This window comes from Nicotiana sylvestris, chromosome 9, assembly GCF_000393655.2.
Source record: "Nicotiana sylvestris chromosome 9, ASM39365v2, whole genome shotgun sequence".
NCBI classification, from domain to species: domain Eukaryota; kingdom Viridiplantae; phylum Streptophyta; class Magnoliopsida; order Solanales; family Solanaceae; genus Nicotiana; species Nicotiana sylvestris.
The window spans coordinates 145,965,648-145,989,844 of record NC_091065.1 but is presented as its reverse complement, the minus strand read 5'-3'; the positions used below and the strand labels follow the sequence as shown (position 1 = coordinate 145,989,844).

The 24,197-nt window shown below is 40.1% G+C and overlaps 1 protein-coding gene across 2 annotated transcripts; it reads right to left on the bottom strand.

The window, feature by feature from the left end:
- Positions 1 to 437: 437 nt before the first annotated feature.
- On the bottom strand, positions 438 to 6,172 carry LOC104228422 (probable pectate lyase P59). 2 transcript variants are annotated; one of them, XM_070156696.1, is made up of 5 exons: positions 5,953 to 6,172; positions 5,773 to 5,873; positions 4,846 to 5,169; positions 1,593 to 2,184; positions 438 to 944 (listed from the first exon to the last, which is right to left on the bottom strand). In XM_070156696.1, exons 3-5 carry the CDS (start codon positions 5,163 to 5,165, stop codon positions 717 to 719), a joined length of 1,140 nt encoding a protein of 379 aa, XP_070012797.1. In that variant the 5' UTR covers positions 5,166 to 5,169; positions 5,773 to 5,873; positions 5,953 to 6,172; the 3' UTR covers positions 438 to 716. The 2 variants fall into 2 exon arrangements, with proteins under 2 accessions (XP_070012797.1, XP_009779191.1); XM_009780889.2 differs by having other exon boundaries at positions 5,773 to 6,172.
- Positions 6,173 to 24,197: the final 18,025 nt, after the last annotated feature.

Below are 24,197 nucleotides of genomic sequence, written 5' to 3'. Positions count from 1 at the left end.
CATCCTAATACCACCATGAACAACTAAGAACTAAAAATATAAGTTCTTATTATAAATCCTATTGTCATCATCATTCTCGGTCTCTCTCTAAATGAATAAATTATGTTAAGACGTCTCAAAAATTTGGGTTCCTTTTTCTTATATGATGGTTTAAATGGGTTATGGGTTAATGAATTTTTTTTAAATGATTAATTTTTTAATCTGGTGGCTTTCCGTTAAGTGAGGGTATTTTTAAAAGGTTTTGTTGATGAAAAGGGTAGATATTGCTTGAGAGTATTAGGGATGATAGATATGAAATACAAAAGTAGAGGGTTATATATGACCCTTTTCCCTTTAATCTTTATATGTTTTATTCTTCCTTCCTTTTTTGGTTCATAAACATGGCATGTAGCGACTAGCGACAAACTAAGTAAATTTGGCGGAGACACTGCGAAAAATAAAGAAAATCTTGCATAGCATTTATTAGCGAACCAAAACATTGAGTACAAAGCTGCTAATGGCACAACAAACGCACAAAAAGGGTAATCAATATTTATAGCTCATTTAGTAATTTACAAAACAATCTCAATATAGATACACACATACAAAAAAACGTAGCATTCTTCCGACTTCACCGTGGTTGAAAAAATCTTTAGACATGTTTAATTTCCAGTTGCCGCCAGTCAATGCCAAGATTTGCCGTCTTAATAAGATGATTAGAACATTCTTTTTTCTTATTAACAAGCCTTTCCTTCTTTGCAACCAAGTGCACCTGCAAATCTAGTTATCCAAGTAACTTCTTCAGCTGAGGCAGCTGATATTCCATCATAAAGCTCTTTGTGTTTCTTGGACCAATCTGGATCACCAGATTCAATGAAGTATGCTCCATTCATGAATAGATTTCCCTCTGATCTCCATGTCCACTGCTTCCACACTTCTTCTGGGTTGTACTCCCTCTTTGTTACCTACATGTACACATTCATAATTGAAATTAACTTTTGTGTATTGATAGCGTATAATTTGCTTATATCATCACGTTAACAAAATATAACTTACAATAACATATAGGAGTAACTATCTATAATTTCTAATTTAGTGAACTTGATAGTACAGTAAATAAGCTACGTATAATAGCCGGTTAAAATATACTGATACTCCTTTTCAGTAGATAAGATTCGGATAAAAGGGCTTAGAAGAAAGCGTGTGCAAAAGCTAGAGAAGCTCTTTTTTGCAATATAGGTGATTTCCCTTTCGTTTTTCTTCCGCCATATAGGTGATTTCCCTTTCCGCAATTTGGATTGGCTTTTAAGCTAGTGAAATCAGCTTTTAAGCTCTTTTTAGATTTTTTAGTATTTCGTAAAGTTAAAATGTGCTTAACATAAATTTAAAACTGCTTAAAACAAGCCAAAAGTAATAAGTTGGACAACCCCAACTTACTGTTTTTTAGCTTAAAAGACACTTTTTTAAAGCCAATCCAAACGGGCTCTAAGTGTATACAAGCTATAATTATGCTTATATCCTTTTTAATTACCCCCGCAATTTACAAATTCCAAAGAAATTATTTTAAGACAAACAAAAAGGCAAACAAAAAAAAGTGTAGTGTTTGGCTTTACCTGTTTCTTGAAGATGTCAGGAGGAGCAATAAAACGATTACCCTGGGTAATGATAGTTGGATGCATACTACCCCCAATGGCATACATATTCCAGTGAGTATAGTCATTGTTAACAACATGAATATATCCCCATCGGCACCTTGGCATTCTCTGCACCAATCTCTTCCCAAAATGATTGAAAGCTAATGTGATTTGCATAACTTGATCTATTGAAGAACTGTCACTTGCACCAAACAACATCACCTCATTATGGTCAGTGAAATGTCCATTGGATATAGTGATACCAGTCGATCCTTCTACAGCGTCTATGATTCCGTCATAGCATTTCTTCATAGAGACATGATCAATCCATATATTGGACGCACCAAAAATAGAAATTCCATCTCCATCACTAACGGTACGTATGCCAATATGGTCCACTGCATCACGAACCATCCCACCACTTCCTTCGACAATGTCATGAATATGGAGTCCGTGGATGATCACGTTCTTGATGTACTGGAGGGTAATGCCAGCGCCTTTAGCAATGTGAACATTAGCCCCACGAGCATCGATGGTCTTGTCACTCTGCATGATCATCTCCTGGTGTAACCTGGAGTCCATACACGCAATATTTGGGTGAAATTTAAAAAAAATGAGTATTTGAAGTCAAAAATTATATTCGTGCATGAATTTTACTTTTCTTAAAAAAAATTGAAGCTGAAAACTATCATTTTACTGGAAATACTTCTCAAAATAATTTTTGAGAAAACTACCCTCTATAGCCCCTCAAAATTTTAATAGCCCATATTTTTACCCACTTACAGAAAATGGCCTTTCCGCCCAATTTATTTGCAACTTATAGCCATTATCTATTTCCAATGCATTTATCTTCACAAGACAACATTTAATCCTAGCCTTTTTATCTTTCTTTCATTCTATCCAATGCACACATTTTTATCTTTCTTTCATTCTATCCAATGCACACATTTTTTTTTCCCATTACCATTTTCATTCATATCCTCTTTCTTTCTATGTGTCTTCTTCGTCTTCCTTTTATCTTTTTTTGGTTATTTTTTTTTATTTTCCTTCCCTTCTTTATCTCCCATTTCAGATCTATATTTTTTCTCTTTATTATTTTTTTACTTCTCACTGAAAAAATTTGTTTGAGTACCTAGAAAAATCACAAAATTTTTAATTCAATTATTAAATTTACTCAATTACGATGCATGATACAAGAGTGGCAGCAAAAGTCGTGGGGTTTTCTAGTCAAGTTTCTACTTCTTCTTCTTCTTCGGTCATAATAGTGTTTTGTGAGTGAAGAACTTTTACAGTGAGTATCGATGGTGGGTCTGGATTTAATGGGGTATTTAGATGATATTTATATTTAACTTTATATAAATATTATATATATATATATATATATATATATTAAATATTTTATATACATATTGTATAAATTTTGTATATAAGTGTATCTTGTATTTTTCAGTGTATATTATAAAAATTATATATATATTGTTATAAAATGTATAAAAATAGTATATATACTATTACAATTTTGTATATAAGTGTATCTTGTATTTTTCAATATATTTTGTATATTTTTTGTATAATGACAGTCCATTTTGTATACTTTTGTATATTGACAGTCTAACTTATATAGTGACAGTCTATTTTGTATATTTTTTGTATAGTAACAGTCTATTTAGTATATATTTTGTATAGTGACAGTGAATTTTGTATATAAGTGCATCTTGTATTTTTCAGTGAATTTTGTATATAAGTGTATCTTGTATTTTTCAGTGTATTTTGTATATTTTTTGTATAGTGACAGTCTGTTTTGTATATTTTTTGTATATTAATAGTCTAACTTGTATAGTGACAGTCTATTTTGTATATTTTTTGTACAGTAACAGTCTATTTAGTATATATTTTGTATAGTGACAGTCTATTTTGTATAGTGACAGTCTATTATATATAAATTGTATAGTGACAATCTATTTTGTACTATAATTTTTGTATAGTGACAGTCTACTTTGTATATATTTTGTCATATACCAATATTCAAATCTATTTTCACCAAAGAAATACATAAATATCCATATAAATATATCTAATGGTGGGCCTAAAATTATGATTCCCATCAAAATCAACTAATGATATACACGTGGAAATGAAAATTTATTTGGTGAAAAGCAAAGAATTTCCCTAGCAAAGAAGGTTAGCCCAGAAAAAAATGAGGAGAGCTTGGAATTTTTATTCAAAGGTTGGTTGCCCCTCTCTCTTTAGCCAATGATTTTCCTTTTCCACTTTTAAACAAAATCAACAGCTCTTGAATTTCTAGAAATACGTACTAATAACAAATGAGTTGATCTATTCCTTCTGGTTTGGAGTTTCTCTTGCTTTGTTAATCGTTATATTATGCTTATTACATTAATTGCTAAATCTCTTGTAATTAGATCAAAGCTGTTTCATTATTGATTTCATAATCTAACGTAAAAAACAAAAGATGTAAAAAAAATTGTGCTATAAATCGAGGAATCTCAGAAGAAATTTCAGAAGGAAAAATCCGAATTGCTGAAGAAAGAACTAGAAAGTGGTAGTTTGGGCTAGTCACTAGAATTGCTTTTGGGCTATAAATTGTGTATTGTAATTTTGGGCTACCGCATGATATAAATTTGGCCCGAGTGGCTATAAATGATATTTGCTCACCTTTAAATTTATGAACAAAGCTGTACTTAGAAGAAATACAATGCCGGCCCAAGGGTAAAGCTGCTAAAGCAACTGCTTTGGGCCTCATAATATTTAGGGCCCCAAATTTTCCTAATAGGTTATATATTAATTTATTTTTAAAAGAATATTTAGTGTTTTAAATGAGAAAGTAGAGATTTTCATAGTAAAAAGTAAGATTAAATTGTTGATCATAAATTGAGAATAAAATGTCTTTCAGGAAATCACTCTCTGGACCATAAATTGAGAAAGACTTCAATTATTAATTCATAACTAAAAAAAAGTTGAAACTTTAATACAATCTCCCAACATACCCTTGATAAAATTTTAGCAAACAATAAAAACCTTAAATTAGAAGTATACCTCAAGAGAAATTAAATGGATTATATTTAATTATTAATAACTCTGCATAAGAAAAACTAGAAATATAGAATTTAAATGAAATTATATATAATTTTTTTTTAATTTTATATATAAAAAAAAGACCTCTATGTTTAGCTTTGAACCGCCCCCGAAGAAACATTAAATTGCAAACACGTACCTGATGGTCATACTTCTTTCGAATATGATCCACAATGGCTCCTTTTGGATAACGGCATAACGGAGAGTTCCAGGTTTTGGTTCAGCATAATCGTCTGAATTGTCGGTGACGATGTAGATTTCGCCATCCTTCCCACCGGTGGCCTTGTATCCAAAACCCATTGCACAATCAGCTAGCCTTTTCCTATTGTCAGCCCAATTAGGGTCACATCTCCAGCACCTATCAATTGGATTTGTGACCATGCAAGGTCCCTTGTACTTTTTGGTCCCTAGACCCCTCCTTGTGCTATTGCTAACTGTCACTTGCCTTAGTTCCTTCATAGTACTGCATTGCAACTCATCATTTTTTATAATATAAGTTGAATATTAGCAACACGAATAATAATAATAATAATAATAATAATAATAATGTTGGCTACCCTCTCTATTCATTTTATTAACACTATTGATATTTGAAGAATTTAACAGATTAATTTCTCCGACTATATATTTTTAGGTACTTTTACATATTTTGAAATATTAACTATGAATTATAATGCCCATTCTGTTGTTTACAAATATGAAAATTTATTTCAGAAATATTAATTAGTTTAACCCTTATAAACCAAAGCCCGCCAATAAATTTTCAAAAATTTAAGTTGACCCTACAATATGGACTTTTCACTTCAGATTGAAGAAGACAAATCAATTTTCTTTTTTTTTGAAAGATTATAAACATCACAAAACACGTAGAAAATAAAAGAGAGGTAAATCTAAAGTAGATTTGAAGGATGTAACTGAATGAATCTATTTTTTTACCAGAACAATATATACACATGCAAAAAAAATTAAAATTATTTACATATTATAGACTATACATCCGAATTCATAATTTACTGGTTCTAAATTCTAAATTCGTTTCAGAAAAAAGACCTGAAAATTAACTTACTCGCGAACTTTCTGGTTAAATGCAAGGGTGACATTTTCAGGGTTGGGCTCATAAATCTGACGGGCGTATTCTCTTGCTTCTTCGGCTCTCCTCCGCCACACCTCGTCAAAGTCACCAATGTGAGCCATTAGGTTCCGTATTATTGTAGCAAAAATGATAAATAGAAAGAAGAACGAATACTTTAACTTAGGTCCTCCCATCTCTGTGTTTCTTTTCTATATTTTTTTTGATATATCTTTGATATAGTTTTTTTTTTTTTTTGCCTTCCTGTTGTTGTTACGATGGTCTGGGGTCGAACCCTTAATTCTATAAGGGTTCGGGCCCTTTATTGACCGGCCGCACTAACAAGAAGTTTTTATTTAGCTTAGGGGCTCGGTCTCTAAGAGACAACAACGATGAAAGGTCCATTTTTCTACTTTTCAAGTGTTGTTTATATACGAATACTTCTGACTAACACCAAACATAGGATTTCGAAACTTGCGCACATCCATTTCTTTCTAAAGTAAATCACCATCACAAGTTCATTCCTCATTTTATGTTACATTGCCTTTGGTCTAAAGGCTTTGAGGATATTTCGCCAAAGTTGAACTAGTAAAACTATAAATTAAAAAAAAAAAAGAGTCAAATTTTGAGTACATGTATAGCTAAGTGGTCCTCTTCTAGCATCAAGTTTTATTGGCTAATTATCAAGAAGATTACCACTGAAGCACCGTATTTATCCCCCTTTTGTTTTGTCCGTATGAAAAATTTTAATCCTAATAAAATAATTAAGGGAATGGAGGGAAACAGTTTACCGTGAAAATGGTAACAACAATTAAATTTATATATGGGACTCTAATAATACGTGATCTATTTTTATGCTAGTTGTTAGAGCAATTGATGCTACGTGTATGAAGTTTAATAACGAAATATAAGTTAAGACAGGGCAGTAATCAAACCGAGGGGCTTGCTACCCGGGCTTGGACTGATCGATGAAAGGCCTCGGGGTCGATACCCGACTCGAGCTATCGGGGATAACCGGGAAGGGGATAACGGTTAAGATATAATTAAAGAAGGCTCTTTATGGTCAAGATCAAGCAATGAATGAAGAACAAGTATGAAAGCAATGAATGTAAAGAGTAGCCTCGAGCAAGTAAGTTAGAGAGAAAAGAGAGAGAGAGAGAGAGATCATTGATCTTGTGTAGAATGGTTGGAGCAACAGCAACCCCTTACAAAGTGGTGAGGATTCCCTTTATATAGGAGGGAAATCCTGTTATAGTACAACGTATATTAATTGTAAAAGCATGGAGATGGGACGACCAGACGGGACGCCTCGATACAGGCTTTAGGTAGGCCGGCTCTGTCAGACTTAGCCGTGTACCTTGGGAATCCCCCGTTTTGCTCCAGCCTCGATCTTCGTCTTCTTTGAGTCGGACCTCGACAAGCCCCGAGGGAGGGAACTCGGTCGTAACTCCACGTCCTCGGGGCCTCGAGACATTCTTCGGAAGTGACTTGATAGCAAGAAATTAGGCCCTCTAATTTTGCCACATACAGATAGTCTCCGCATTTCTCAGAACGAAGCGATGGGAAATGACTTTGACACACGACTCCTCGGGCTCCTCGTGACGACGCCATACTGATGACTCAACCTATGGCGCGACTTTTTGCGATAACCGGGACATCCCATGGACTTTTTCGACATCATTCAATGCATTGTCGATTCCCGTTCTCCAAGGTGAAAGTACCGTCGTTGATTTGGTTCTTCAAGAATGCAGTAATTGCATCCGTCGGTCAGTCTTCCAAAGGACTCGATGACCGTGCCGTTATCTCCTATAAATGGGGACTTTCTGGCATCGTTTTTCTATCCAAGTGCCTTCATCTGCTCATTCGCCCTTTTCTCCTTATCATCTTCCTATATTGTTGATCTCCATGTTTGGAGTCTACTGCATCAAGGTCGTTTGGCATCGTTCCAATAGGTCATGCCATGGCCCTTTGCCTGATCTCCTCTACGTTGAGCATGATTATGCCGTTCTACCGCTGTTGTGGTTGTTGTTACGTCTGATGTCACTGTCCATGTTGGCTCGAGATGATGACATACGGGGAATTGATTAACCCTTTTTTAGATAGTCATTCGGACTATGCACTGCTGCTCACTCTCCTACCCTGGCCTGGTGTGGCACTTCATCCCTTGGGTTTTTTCTTTCCCAAGGGATAAAGTGGCTCCACTGGTCATTGAGGCTGGGGCCCGCCGAATCTTTAACCTTTGGCTTTGGTGGGCTATGTCTCTTTTCTCTACCTCCTCTGTATCCCCTCATTTTCCTCTTCTTCATCTTTTCCCTCAGTGAGGACTTCCAGCGGGATTGAGCTGGGAACCTAGAGGAGATGGCGGTCGAAGGAGTTGCCTTCGAGGATGCGAGCTTGAGGGGGCGGCGCTCGAGGATACTGATACCGGAGATGGACCCTCGAGGATAGACTAGGTTCTTAGGTTTTCACTATGGGTGTATACCCTTTTGTTTCTTTGTTTCTGCGTAAGGACCCCTTGCGGGCTTTTGTAATTGTATTTAAGAACCCCCCGAGGGCCGTTGTAGCCAATATTTATGAAATATGAAGACATATTCTTTACTTCTGCTTTTGATTTTTGTCGTGTTCTTATATACTCTAGTGTGTCTGTGAGGATTTTGAATGTATGCCTCTATTGATGATCGTCAATATTCTTTCCGGCCTTTGGTCAACAGAAATGGCTCCTTTTCGAGCTCATCGTTGTTCCCAGAATCAAGCCTGAAGTGGTCCGGTAATCTTGGATCATCAGGGCCCTCGAGCCTCATGGAGATAGAGCACCGAAGTGGATGTCAACCTCGGGTTCTTGGAGCTTTTACTTTGACCTTTGACATAGATAACCTTTTGAGGTGTTTGTAGGAAGGTTTCTGTGGAAGGGTCTATTAGTACTTAGGCAACTTCCTAAGGTTGAGCCCTCGTGGATGGAGCTCGAAGCACTTATTTTGCTTCTCGAGGGAAAACATCGAGGTCGGGTACCACCTCGGAACTGGAGACGACGTCGCTGACCTCTGGGGCCTAACTTCTTTTTGACGGAGATCTCTAGGGTCGGGTACTACCTCGGGATCCGTATCGAGGCCATTGGCCTCCCGGGGCTTATCTTGGGTAGGCAAATCGTTGTTGTTTCCCACATATACATGGGGTGGCTCTTGCTTCTTTGGAAGTTCCCATTATTTAGATATTTATCCTTCCGCCTTGGCATCGAGCCCTTCATTACTTTAAGTGCAAAGTGTTGGTGTAGGTCCCTACTTCAGTTTTCCAATTCTACCATAGTTATGACTGCTACTTCAGGGCCTGCCTGGCAAGGAGAGGAGAGTTCCACTCCCAGTGCTCAGGATCCGCGGGAGTTTACTCTGAAGACTATGTCTTCGATAAGAGAGGAACATCTGGAGATGGTGAGGAGAAACTGCGGATTGGGCGAGGGGGTAGCGTTGCAGGCGCTTTCCCCGGATGAGGGTATTACGGACCCTGCTGATGGATTCCTGAACGTATACTTATACCCTTTCACACTAGGGCCCCTTGATAGGGTCGTGCTTGATTTCTGCCTGAAGTATGGGGTTACTTTGGCACATATACATCCGTCGTTTTGGCGAGTAGTGCTGACAATGTGATTATTTGCGGAGAAGGCTGGGCTTGAATTCATGCTTAGCACCTCGTCAGGCTGTTCTGGCCCTTTCATCATCGAGGTCTGCTAACCTTGCGGTGTCGATCATCCACATCCTTTGTTGTTGATGATGAGGAAGATAGGGATCGAGAGTGGGTTAGTCGATTCATCCGGGCCCGGAAGACTGACATTATCCCCGTGGAGCTCATGCCATTTCCCGAGGGATGGAATTATGCGCGTGAGTAGAGTGTCTCGTGCTTTCTTAGATTCACTTATAGCAAAAACCAGTTTAGTAATTGTGTTTCCTCTTTTTCTGCAGCAACTTCGTGGGCGCCAGGCAAAGTTCCCAATTTGTCCGGCTGGGATCGGAGGTTGGCGACCCATTCGACTTGCGATGAGCGTAGGTGGTGAGCTGTGTCCCGGGGCAGATGGGAAGCAAAATACCAAGGTATGTGCGTAATCAGCTTTTACCTTGGCCTTCGTATATTTGAGATGATATTTCCTCTTTTTATGTACTGACCTTACCGTCGTAGGTATCAGAAGGTCCCTAGTGGCGATGATGTGCTCCTCCGGAGAAGGGGAGGAGTTGTCGGCTTCCGAGCCAAGGGACGATGGTGATAAACAGGATATGCACTCGTAGTGCGATGGAGCTTTTAGTGGGGCTAAACGGGTCCGTGTCTTCGAGGAGAAAACATCGCCCGAGCTTGTTGTTCCTGAAGTCTTCAGTTCTGGACCGATGGTTCCTCCGAGTGATCATACTTAGACCGAGGTTGGTTCTTCCAGGGCCAATGGGGCTGGACCAACAGGAGTGTGCTCGGCCTTCGAAGAAGTCCACCGGCTTCAATTCGGGGTGAGTTTCGGCATAGTCCTTCCGCATCTCATGTCTTCCCTTCCTTATCGAGTTTTTCTTCTGCAGACCTTTGATAGGCTCAGGTCTGAGCTACTCCGTCATGGGGCTAGGCTTCGGAAAGCTCTGGATGAGGGTAGGTCCCTTAGGCTCCTCTGCGATTAGAAGGAGGTTGAGTTGATGCATTGGCGATATGAGGCGTACCAGAGCTCGAATTACAAGAGCTATTTGATGGAGCAGGTAACCTCTCGTAGTACGCATTTCTCTTTTTTTACCCTTAAGGTTAACCTTTTGCCTATCTTAGTTGTAGGAAAAAATAAAGGCTCTGGAGTACCTTAGGGGTGAAGCTGACCGAGTTAGGAGTGGTCGTGGCGAACTAAGAGCTCAGGTTCAGGCCCAAGCTTCAGAGGAGAAGGGTGCCTCGGCTGAAGTTCCTGCCTTCGAAGTCCAACTCCGCTTGGCTCGTGAAAACACTTCAGTTCAAGCGGATATGATCACGAAGCTCAAGTCCGAACTTTCGAAGGTCAAGGTTGAGATCGTTGATGCTCGAGTTGAAGCAGCATTGAGCTAGACTAAGGTTGATAAGGAGATGGAGATTCATGTGAAGGATGCTACTGATGCCCAAGCTGAGTTGATGAGGGCCATCGATCGTGAAAAGAGGATCGAGGAATATGTTCGTTGCAGATCCCGAAGAGAGGTACTTGAAGAGGTCGGCTCCAGGGGTTTTATTCTCTCGGAAGAGCTGGCTCGAGCGAGGGCGGACGAGCGTGATGCTCGGTCACTTCTTGTCGGCGCCGCGGAGAGTGAGGATGGGGCTGGTAGGCCATAGCCTTCTAGAGCGGAGCATAGACTTTGCCATTTTGTATGAGATATTCACAGAGTGCGTCTGTAGATGGAGAACGCACCTTTTTGCGTATATAAATAAAGGAAAACCTGAAGCTTTATCTCTTATGTATCCCTTTCTGCTTTGCTTTCGACCAGGCGGGCTAGTTTCGGAGTTGGTGAGAATCCTTAGATTCGTAATATAGTTCTGGAGCTCGTCAGGCAGGCCCGGAGGCTTTTTCACGCTAGGTTGATGCGACCTTTGGCGCAAGCTGGCGTTAGAGCTCTTATGCTTTGTTCAACTATTTTGGGTTCAGTCTCCGAGTCGAGTTTCGACTCGAGCCTATTCGACCCTTAAGCTTTTGCGTCTGCATGGGCGGGCGACAATGGCTCTTACACCTTTCCCTTGGGCATTTGTACTTTAACTATTTTGGGTTCAGTCTCTGAGTCAGATCGCAACTCGAGCTCAATTGACCCTCAAGTTTTTTTTTGCTGGCGACAGTGGCTCTTACGCCTTGGGTCGAAACAACCTTTTAGGTATGTGGCCTTGAGGCTCATGAAGCTGGCAACGAGGGCTCTTACGCTATGCCTTTAGGCATGTATAGTTAACTATTTTGGATCCGGTCTCCGAATCGGGTTACGACTCGAGCTCATTTTAATCCTCAAGTTTTCAATTTTTAAGCTAGCGACAGTGGCTCTTGCACTTTTGGTCGTTGCAACCTTTTACTCTGTAGCCCTGAGGCTCGTTTGGCTGGCGATAATGGCTCTTACGCTTTTGCCCGTGGGCATATGTAGGCTTTATTTTCCTCTCGTTAAGGACTTTTTGAAATGATTTTGCCTGACCTGTCGTCTGTTTGGGAAGAACCTCGATTTCAAGTCATTAGCAACGATGTTCGAGCACCTCAGAAGGTTTAGCTCGTAGGCTGAGTAGCTCGAAGCCTTTGTAATTCGAAGCTGACATGGTTGAACCTCGTTTGCCTGTCGAGGATAGCCTGTTTTAACCAGTTCTTTTCGAAGTAGATTCAAAGTAATGGCATGTGATTTTGTTAGCGATAGTCGGGCGTCGCCGAGTTGCGTTAATTTGGTTGGTACAGCCATTTTGACCATAGTCATATGTGTTTGGACGGAGCCGTTTTTTATCCCGAGTGATAGTTTAGGCATCTACATCGATGGTATGCCCTTTCGGGAGTTTTATAAATGCGACACATAGCCCAAACTTCGGGGATTGAGTTTTATGCCTGTAGTAAGGTCTTACAAAATTTTCATGCATGCTGAGGTCTTACAGTTTTTTCATGCCTATTGAGGTCTTACAGTTTTTTCATGCTTGTTGAGGTCTTATAGTTTTTCATGCCTATTGAGGTCTTACAGTATTTTCATGCCTGTTGAGATCTTATAGTTTTTTCATACCTGTTGAGGTCTTGCAGTTTTTCATGCCTGTTGAGGTCTTACAGTTTTTTGATGTTATGTAAAATAGATCTGGCTAGACTGAGTTTGCCTGCTCGGGGTCTTATGGCCTCGGGTTTTTCAGTGAATGGCGATTGGCAATAGTCTCCGAGTCATCGAGTTTTCTTAGACTCGGAAGCCATTACTCGTGAGCTCGAAATTACCTCATTGATGCGTTACGAGTGCGGAGTTCTGACCCTGAGGTCATGTGGGTATCAAATTGTTGACGCTAAGTCTCCGAGTATTTCAGGATGTACTCGACGGAGGGATCCTTGCCATGAGTATGCTGAAATTTCTTTGTAGTACGAGATGATTTTGGCGAAAGATATTCTTTGATTTGCTTAATGTGAGTACATGTTGTTTCGTTGCCATGAGCTCGGCCTGTACGTGCACGACTCTTTTGACCGTTTGGCCCGGTACATTGTTTCCTATTGGAACTTAGTCTGTCGTTCCCCGGCCCTTCTGGGCGGACAGCGTCTTCAAGAGGAGTACCTTCCAGCGTTTGAAGTTGACTGCAAAAAGATCCTTGCAAGCTTGTCGGATCCTCTGTAGGAGGTATGTCACCCCGCTAAGAACCTTGCTGGTGAGACCCTCTTCGGGGCAAAAGGTCGGCTGAGGGGAAAGACTATGACGGATGCCATTAAGGCTTTGGGATCTTTGGGTAGGGTTAACACTTTCGAACGCCATGGTCGGGTGTCTGCATACGGGTTAGTGTAAAATAATGAAGGAGGGAGGTGGTCTTACCTTATCGCGGGGTGCGCAGGTGATGTTCTGAGGCCCGATATGTCCCTGCTGTTTCGGAGCGAGGACTCTTCTACAACCCTCCGCTGTGTTTAATCGGGCTTGGTCGAAGACATGGTTTGATTACCCTTTGACTCTTTCGAGAGTGGTGATATTGGTGCTGACGATACATTATATGACGCAAACATTCCCCTTGCCGCGTGTTGCTCCCTGCTGACGGTTTTAATTTCGTCCCTTACGAGGGATTTCATCCTTTGACGAAGGGGGGACGGTACTGCCTTTACGCGGTGCGTCCGCGGTCATTAGAATAAAGCGTTCATGCCTTGTGCCTCCTTTGATGATACAGAACTTGGCATTCCGGTCTGCGCCAGCCGCGCTGACTTAGAGAATGGTCTTTCTTCATGTTCTCTCGATCGCCGTGTGAAATCCACCAAAGATTTGAGAGGCGAGCGTGATTTGGTCCGCTGGTCTGAGCCACCCTATCATCCTCGGCCCGACAATGTTGATCGAGCCACCTAAATTCATGAGCACATGTTTTATTTGAAATGGATCGAATGTGGAAGAAGGTTACCAGTGCGTCGGTGTGAGGTTGAGACACGGTCTCGGTGTTCTCTTTGTTGAATGTGAGGACGTCATTGGGAATACATCCCCGGATTCGCTTTTCTCTGGTGACGAACATTTTTACCCTCCTCTTTATAAGTTCTTGGAGAGTGTCGTCGCTCATCCACTATCATGGTAATATGTCGCGGCCCATTCGCTTCGTTCTTCTCGGCTGCCTTTATTACTCGGAACTGAACTAGAGCCCGATCGATCGACAGTTTTCGGCGGTGATTTTATTAGGTAGCTTGGCTTTTTTCCTTTTGAGCTGGTGGCCATCTTCGGCCCCGTGGCCATGCGTATTATATAGTTTACACACCAAGCTATGATTCCTCTGAGAGGGATTCAACTGAATAGGCCTGGGCCCTTGCCGTACCCGGTTTTGCTGACGGTGAACACGATGTCTGATATAACGATGTTAAAATTGTATTTCGATGGGTGAGGCTCCATTGCTGGCCTTGTCTCCCCGTCAAATCTGTGTTTGTTGACGATTCCTCGAGGATATTGTCCTCGATCTATTCTCCGATCGTAGCGAGGTAGGTTGCGTCTCGAGGCATTCCTCCTATCTGCGGCGTACGGCCGGTATCTCTCCTTGTTTGGCATCAGTTTCTTTGTTAGGAGCCTGCTTGGGTACACTGAGCTCGAGGGGGCTCCCAGCTAGTCATCCACGACCCTGATTTGTGACTGGTGCCGGATGAGGGCGTCCGACCAGGTGTTGGCTGGATACCCGATCAAGTTTTGTTTCAACTACCTTGAAATTACTGGGCTTTGCTCGTTTAGGCTTTGGGTGAAGGCCTACACTGCCCGATCGTTTTAGATCGGGGGTAGTTTCATTCGTTTCATCTAGGAACGAGATGCGAATTCTAGCAGCATTTCATTCTCCCTTTGCTCTATCTCGAATGTGTCAGGCTTTTCTTGTCGTTGCTTCGATGGCACCGGTGTGTGCCTTCATGAAGGAATCCGCCAGTATGGTTAGTGAGTTTCTGGGTTGGGAGCTAGGCTATGATACCGCATTGTGGCCCCCTTCGAGAGAGTTTCTCCAAACCTCTTCAATAAGACGAACTCGATCTCATCGTCTTGTGTGTCATTGCCTTTCACCGCGCACGCATAGGTAGTGATGTGTTCGTTGGGATCTGAGGTCCTATTGTACTTTGGGAGTTCCGTCATTTCGAACTTTTTTGAATGGGTTTCAGATCTTCTTCCTCTGGGAACGGCCGTTGCACTAACTTCCTCGAATCTACACCCTTCAGGATCGGGGGCGCGCCCGGGATTTGGTCGACTCTGAAGTTATAAGTTTCGACCTTCTTATCGTTGGTTGCTATCATTTTCTTGCCTGACTCGATCCTTTTTGCAAGGTCCTCCGGCATTTTCACGATGGCAGGATCGGCTACTGATTCATTATTGCTTGACCTCTCTGGTACCTGTTCAACCGGGGGAGTAGTTTCTGGTGCTACTGTGCTGGGAGTCTTCGGGTGGCTTTGTAACTAAGAAATAGCCAACTGTTGTGCCTGCAACATTTTAAAAAATATCATGAAGACTAACTTCCTGTACTTCCTGAGCTGGGGTCTTCTGGGCTTCCTGTTGGTTGCTATATTGTATGCTTCTGTCGGTCTGTGAGGTTTTGTCGACCTGCTGCACATCTTGTGAACCCGCGTCCGCTGGAATCGGTCCAGGTGCATTATCGGGGTTCTGCGGTGGCGCGCCAACGACTGAAACAACCACACCGTTTTCTCCGTAATTTTCAAGGTAGTCGTTCTCAGCTCTGTTTACCGAGCCAGACATTTTGACCTGAAATCAAAAGATCTTGGACAAGAAAAAGTGTGAAAGATAACTTGAATTTGTGTAATGAAACCAGCAAGAAAGTAATCACTATTATTTTTAGCCCCACGGTGGGCGCCAAACTGTTTACCGTTAAAATGGTAACAATAATTAAATTTGTAAATGGGACTCTAAAAATACGTGATCTATTTTTATGCTAGTTGTTAGAGTTGTTGATGCTAGGGTGGCGAAATATAAGTTAAGATGGGGCAGTAATCAAACCGAGGGGCTTGCTACCCGGGCTTCGGACTGATCGATAAAAGGCCTCGGGGTCGATACCCAACTCGAGCTCGAGCTATCGGGGATAACCGGAAAAGGGATAACGGTTAAGATATAATTAAAGAAGGCTCTTTATGGCCAATATCAAGCAATGAATGAAAAACAAGTATGAAAGCAATGAATGTAAAGAGTAGCCTCGAGCGAGTAAGTTAGAGAGAAAAGAGAGAGAGAGAGAGAGAGAGAGAGAGAGAGATCATTGATCTTGTGTAGAATGGTTGGAGTAACAGCAGCCTCTTACAAAGTGGTGAGGATTCCCTTTATATAGGAGGGAAATCCTGTTATAGTACAACGTATATTAATTGTAAAAGCATGGAAATGGGACAGCCAGATGCGACGTCTCGATACAGGCTTTGGGTAGGCCGGCTCTGTCAGACTTAGCCGTGTGCCTTGGGAATACCCCATTTTGCTCTAGCCTCGATCATCGTCTTCTTTGAGTAGGGACTCAACGAGCCCCGAGGGAGGGAACTCGGCCGTAACTCCACGTCCTCGGGGCCTCGAGACATTCTTCGGAAGTGGCTTGATAGCAAGAAATTAGGCCCTCTAATTTCGCCGCATACAGAAACTAATGGTGAGAGTGTAGATCTTTTTTTGGTTAAAAGACGAAATATTATTAAGTACTTAACTAGTAACATTACATTGGAGTGATGTCCCATTGAGAGCATCAGAAGTACCTAGGCCAGTAGGGCTATTTGAGATAGGATTACCAATACTATTAAAGTTTCCAAGTTCAGCCAATCTATTTAGTATATTAGTATATACTAGTCTAATACTGGGTGCTCCAATTTTGTCTTCATGAAGCAGTTTCCAAAACGCATTAGGCGGGTTGATTAACATTGATAGAGGGTTGGTGTTGGCCTGCTTGGATCCTTCGGTAGCCAAAACATGTGAAACTTTATTTTCTTCTTGGAAGTTATGCCGGATCAACGGATTCCCCAGTTTTTTCAGTAATAACCTGCACTCATTAATAAGTTTAGTGTAGAGGGAACAGTTGTCATGGCAAGCAATTGAAGTACTTCTATAGCATCAGTTTTAATTTCTAAGCTATGGAAATTATTAACTCGTGCAATATGTATGCCACTTTTTAGTGCTAGTAGTTCCATATAGGTTGAGATGTATCCATATGCGGGCATGTGGTAGCCAAGAACCCAGTCGCCAAACCTATTTCAAAAAATACCTCCAATCCCAAATTTATTGTATTTGCCTTTGAATACTCTATCAATGTTGAGTGTTAACTCTGTTGCAATAAACTTTATTGTTATTGAGATGGTAGTGTGATTTTGGTTTGGTGAGTTACTGCAGTATTTGAACTCCATGCATGGCATGACAACAGAGTTAAGGGTGAGCAGGTTAATGAGGTTATTGTAGTGGTTGTTATTCCTATTGAGCCAAAGGTGCAAACTGGCGAATGGGAAGAATTCATTCCAGGTTATATTTAAGTGGTCAATATTAACATGTGAGTCTTTGATAATAATGAGCCAGTGGTCAGAGCTGAGGTCTAGAGCTTAGTTCTGCAGGATTATTTCTTCCCAAAAGGTTTGTGTTATTGGCAATAAAAAACGATATGGGTTATGATTTCCTTGGTTCCTTTACGGACTGAACAAATTATATCAATATCTAAGCCAATATGAAGGATATAGGATTTAGTAGGCAGGCGGTTATGGGAGCCATTGCTAAAGGAAAAACTTGATTTTTATTAAGGATATTTAATTTCTAGATTCAGTGGAACTTATAGTTGGTGAGAGTTGGTGGGGAGATGAGCTTATAGACTGTTTTGATAGAGAAAGAATCATTAGGAGTAAGAGCCCAAATTGGTATGTCTCTGGAACCTTGTAGGGGGAACTACTAATAGAGTGAATTTTGTTGGTGATATGGGGGGTAGGTCATAGGAAATTTTGGAGAGGTCCCAGTGACTATTATCCCTAAGATCCTTGACATTGAGGGAAGGGTCTAGATGGTTTAGAGTTCCATGGATAAGAGTACGTGGTCGAGAGAGTTTGAGGATCCAAGCTGAAAACCAATAGCTAATATTACTTGGCTCAATTATCCATGATAGGCAATTGGAGCAGTACTTCAAACCTGTTAGGATGTTGGTCCACATAAATGGGTGAGAGGTGGGGTTCCTTTTTGACTATATTTAGTAATGAGTATAGTGGCACAGATAGAGTTAGGGTTTGTAAAATGCGCCAAGATAGACTAGAGAGTAAGGCGAGGTTTTTGTCTTTGGCTTTTCTAATGCCTAGCATTCGTCTTGCTTAGATTGAGTGACAGTATCCCGTTTGATATAGTGAATTTTTTCCTTGAAGTGGTAGCGTTTAACCCAAAAATAAATTTTTCGGTCAAAGTCAATATTAAGAAAAAATTGGGTTACTGATAACTAAAATTACTTCACTTTCTTGGTAATTCGAAGAATAAAATATATTAGAAATAATAAACAAATAAAGAGAACTCAAAATAGATTGCTAATCTTTCCCAGAATTGCGGTTTGACTTTTTGAGTAAAACAAAAGACTAATTGCATATATGTTACGATCCAAAATTCTCTCCGTATGATGTCATGATGGCACATATCTTAGGGACTAGGTAAACCTAACATTAACTGAAAAAATAACAATATTTAACTAATGTTTGAAATTTTCAAAATAAAAATCTCTATACAAAACTTACAATCCCAAAATCGGTAGTACAAGTCATAAGCTCTACGGAATTTGCCAGAAAGCCTACGATTACAACTGTTTCAAAATAGAGATAAAATAGTGCAAGTATAATATCAAAAGGTGACTTTGAAGCCTGCAAACGCAGCAACAAATTTACCTTGAGTCTCCACCGCAAGATCCGTATAGCTACCTAGCGATCAACTGACTCCGAAATACATGGATCTGCACAAAAGTGTAGAAGCGTAGTATGAGTACACCACAGTGGTACCTAGTAAGTATAAAGACTAACCTCAGTGGAGTAGTGACGAGGGACAGTCAAGACACCTACTAGACTAGATAACCTGGACAAGTATAGGTGAAGAACTAACAGAGTACGATATCTCTATAAAAAACTATGCATAATTATAACAATAATACGGCACTTGCAATAAGAAATAGAAGCAACAATTAGCAGTGGGACACCAAGTAATAGCATAATAGAATAAGCTGAACACAATTTAAATCTGGTGAAAACAAATAAATGAAGGACATGTAGCAACTAGATAGGAATAACCGCTTTCACACCAGGTTTATCCAATAAACTCTACGAGGTACCAAACCTCAAAATATTCACAATTCAGGGGTTCCAATTCGTGATACTAATCACTTGGCATCTTGTGCCTTCATTACAACTGGTAACTTCACGGACAACGCACGTGCTAACAGAACAATTCTCACATAGAAGACAAGTAGACGAGGGTATGTATGAATGATCAAAAACATCGGGACCTATCTTCTAAGACTTTTAGGGGTGATTAATTAGGTGTATGCTTGTGCAAGTATTCTATCATCATTCAGACCAACGAGTAAGAGTAGAGGAAATGACGATACATAAGAAACGATCCCCACGATTTGCACAAGGTAAAACTCACACAAGTTTAGGTGCATCACTACACAAATATCAACAACAACAATGCCCCAGGCCATCACAAGTCATCACAATTCAATCCCCAATATAGCCCACCTTGTCTCGCCACGTGCACAATAATAAAATAAAGGCCCGCATTGTTTCGCCGCACGCACATAGTAATATTCCCACCTTATCTCGCCACATGCGCAAACACACAGATATAGCTCGCCTTGTCACGCCACATGTGCAACATCAATAGTAACAATAGCATGGCAGAAACCTCGTGCAAACACCCGAACAAATCCTCCCAACAATATCACGTGCCAAAAACAAAACAACACAATAGGATGACCTTCACAACATGTGCCCATATTCCACAACACTTCCTCTAAACAGTTTCAATACCACAAATGTGCATAGCCCTCGGCTCAACAAACTGAGTACAACAACAATACACGAGAATATGACAAGTAAATCAACTCAAGATCTTTAGAACACAAAGAAAAATAGAACGAGCTCACAAAAAATAAACACAATAGAGAATACTAGTCACAATAAGAATAACTCAACAAAGGAGGAATAATATGCAACAATGATTCCACAAAAGTACAATTTGACAACAAGGGAGATAATATGAGTCCATAATTCCAAAGGATGAGGCAACTATGATAAAGGATAACTAACTTCATTTAGGGTTGAGAAATCACGAAAAAGATACAACAATTGTAATTAAGGATAAGCAACAGAAAAGATAATTATGACCTCAATTAAGGATAGACAATTATAGAAAAGATAATAATAATTTCAATTAAGGATAAGCAATTAGGAAAGGATAGCATGGCAATTGAAGAGGCTACAACTTCAGTTAAGGCACACAAGAGTCAAATTGGCAATAAGGATAGAACATGAAGCAATGAATTCCAATTAAGACACGTAGAGGTGAAACTAGTAATGGGGGATTTAACATAACAAAATAACTTCATATCTAATGAACTTAAGAACCTAAGAATCCTACAACCTTCCACAAATAAGCCTGAGTACGCACTCGTCACCTCGCGTACACGGACTTCACATGACACAATTATCTCCAAGGACTCAAATCCCAAGGGAGTAGTTCCCCCCCCCCCCCACAAAGTTAGGCAAGATACTTACCTCAAAGGAGATAGACCGTTACTCTAAAATGAACTTCTTGAGTGAAACAATCCCCGAACTGCTCAAATCTAGCCAAAATAACTTCAGAACATAAATAAAACTCATAAAGAACCATTCCGGATAATAAAGCTTCTACCTTTATCAAAAACTAAGAAGACAACTCAAAAGTCAACCCCCAGGACCGCACCTCGAAACCCTATAAAATTCACAAAACCTGAACACCCATTTCGATACGAGTTCAACTATACTAAATTTATCAAATTCCCATAATAATTCGTCCCTCAAAACATCATTTTATATCTTGAAAGTTTTCTTCAAAAGTCCCAATTTTTTTCAACTCAAAACATTAATTAAATGATAAAAATAAAGATAGAATCATGAAATGTAATAAATTTTGGGTGAAAAACACTTACCCCCACTGATTTTCTTGAAAAACCCGCGAAGAATCACTCCAAATCAAGCTCCACAAGTCAAGATATGATAAAAATGGCCAAACCCTCTATTTATATGATTCTGCCCAGAACTTCTGGATTTGCATACAAAGAAGATTTGCGCTCTCGCATTTGCGAGAAAATGTTCGCATCTGCAAACTCAACTAGCGAGGCCTGGATCTGCATTTGCAGGACTATAGTTGCACCGGTGACATCATAGAAGTGCCAAAAGGACAGTAGAAGCGGACAACTCGTATATGCGACTGCTGGGCCGCAAAAGTGGCCATCGCACCTGTACGCCAATATAGGCAGAAGTGAGCTTCCTCTCATGCTACTATGGTCGTAGAAGCAACCAGGCTCACACAGAAGCGGAGCTGCACCTGCGCTCCAAGATGTTGTAGGTGCGAAGCACCAGAACCAAACTTGATCACAAGCATGAAAATCATCTGAAACATACCCAGGGCACCCGGGACCCCGTCCAAGCATACCAACAAGTTCCACACCCTAATACGGACCCGCTCGAGGTCTCAAATCACATCTAACAATGTTGGAACTACAAATCGCACCATGAATCGAACTTATGAAATTCAAATCTTCCAACTTCCAAAACTCATGCCGAAACATACCAAAATAATCCGGAATGACGTCAAATTTTGCATGCAAGTCCCAAATGACATAACGGAGCTAGTCCAACTCTAGGAATCGCATTCCGGCCCTGATATCACCAAAGTTAACCCTCGGTCAAACCTCAACCTTCCAAAACTTCAACTTTCCAAATTTCGCCGAGGCACTTCAAATTAACCTACGGACCTCCAAATTCAAATCCAGATACTCCCCTAAGTCCAAAATTACCATACGAATCTGCTGAAATCATCAAAATATCAATCGGGAGTCATTTACACAAAAGTCAAATTCCGATTAACTCATACTGCTTAAGCTTCTAAAATAGAAATTTTTCTTCCAAATTGACCCCGAATCATCAAAAAACCAAACCGGCCATACACGTAAGTCATAACACAATATACGAAGCTGCTCGAGACCTTAAGCCGCCGAACGGGACGTTAATTCTCAAAACGACCGGCTTGGCCGTTATAATATAATGGTAAAAATTCAGATACTATTACAATTGAGGACCGGGTCCTTATACAAGGGCATACAATTATAATGATTTCCCTACTTAATTCTGGCTTGTTAATGGTATTAATTACCTTGATTGCCGGTTACCATATATAATTGTAACGGTAGCATTAATGACTAAAGATTCCTCCTAACCACGATCAATATCGATTTCCCTTCCTTATTTATAACAGATTCATGAACCTTCCCTTTTTATGGTCTTTATCTGTTCCATTCCTGTTTCTTCTTTTCTAGTGTCAAGTTTGGTACCTTTTCTAAAAAAGCATCCGAGGTGTTTCTCCTACATCTTCTTGAATTCTTTTGTGATGATCCAAAAGGTCATCACTTGTTTTAAAGAAAATTATTTTCTGGAATATATATGAGTTTTTGGAAATGAAATATGTTTGAAATTGATGGTATCGGGCCCGTATTTTGGTTCTGGAGCCCGGTACAGGTCTTATATGTGATTTAAGTTGAGCCTGTAAAATTTGATAAGAAACGGAGGTCATATGACGTGATTCGGAACCTTAGTTGTAAAATTTGAAACTTTGAAAGCTCTTGAGAGTTTCTTTAATTTTGATGCTAAAATCATAGTTATTGATGTTGTTTTGATGATTTGATTGCACGAGCAAGTCTGTATGATGTTTTTGGACTTGCGTGCATGTTTGGTTTGGAGCCCTGAGGGCTCGAGTGAGTTTTGGATAGGCCACAGAGTGCAAATTGGACTTTGAAATTGCTGGTATGTTGCAGGTCTGCAGGCTCCGCACTGGTTCGCAAATGCAAGAAAGTATGGCAGATGCAACGTTTGTATCGCAAATGCCATATCACATTTGCGAAGGGTCCCTCGCAAATGCGAACGTGACCAGAATTGCACTTGGTCGCAAATGCGACGAAATCTTCGCATTTGCAAAGTCAACAGGTTTTGAAGGGGTTTGCAATGGTCACAATTGCGACATCTGCGACCTGCAAATTCATAACTTAGCCGAAAAATTTTCATTTTTCAAACCTTTTCAAAACCTAAACACCTTTGGGCGATTTTTCAAAGACAAATACTCTTCCAAATCGATTGTAAGTCATTTCTAACTCGTTTTCATTAATCTTTAACATCTTTTCACATGCTTTCAACTCAAAATCAAGGGTTTTCATGGGGGAATTCGGTGTTTTGGGTAGAACTTAGGTTTTTCAAATTTTGGGAATTTGGACCTTGATTTGAGATCCGATTCCAAAACAAATTATATATTTGGGTTCATGGGTAAATGGGTAATCGAGTTTTGGTTCGAACCTCAGTTTTTGACCATGTGGGTCCGGGGTCAATTTTTGACTTTTTGGGAAAAAAATTAGAAAACCTATTTTTATGCATTAGAATTGATTCATTTAGTATTTATTGATATAGTTAAGTAACTTGTGGCTAGATACGAGCGAATTGGTGGTGGAATCAAGAGGTAAAGCCGTAGTTGAGGCTTGAATTGTGTTCGTGGCATCGAGGTAAGTGTTTGGTCTAACCTTAGCTTGAGGGATTAGAAGTTGTGTCTTATTTGCTGATGACGTCCAAATCCACTACTAAAAAGTAAATGGACACGGTTGCATGCAATATAATTTACCCAACTATGAGTCGGGGTCGAATCCAACAGAGAACAATATGTAGGCGATTAGGAATGTAAGAGAATTATCTTTTATTATGAAATGTCAAACACTTAGAATTGGTTTTAGAAAATATTTATACCTAAATGCGGAAACGTAAACTAACCTAGAAAGCAAGTAAAATGATCAATGGCTACAAGGATGAATGCATCGGGAATTACACTCAAGTAACGATCCAATGTATTTCACGATTTTACAAATATGAGAGAGTTTATGTTAATTAGTCACGGGTAATAATTCTATATTAGCTTCTTCCAAAGACTAATAAGACTTCCTAATTGAATTATCCCTAAAACAATTAAGAGATTAAGCACATCCGAAAATGGCTACAAGTAGTTCAATCCTATCCCTAGGTAGAA

Excerpts from the sequence above, each read along its gene's own strand:
- LOC104228422 (XM_009780889.2), bottom strand. The coding sequence starts at position 5,972 with ATGGGAGGACCTAAGTTAAAGTATTCGTTCTTCTTTCTATTTATCATT. Across the intron at positions 5,170-5,772 it reads TTTAACCAGAAAGTTCGCGA|TACTATGAAGGAACTAAGGC; the intron begins GTAAGTTAATTT and ends GTTGCAATGCAG. Across the intron at positions 2,185-4,845 it reads GAAAGAAGTATGACCATCAG|GTTACACCAGGAGATGATCA; the intron begins GTACGTGTTTGC and ends TATGGACTCCAG.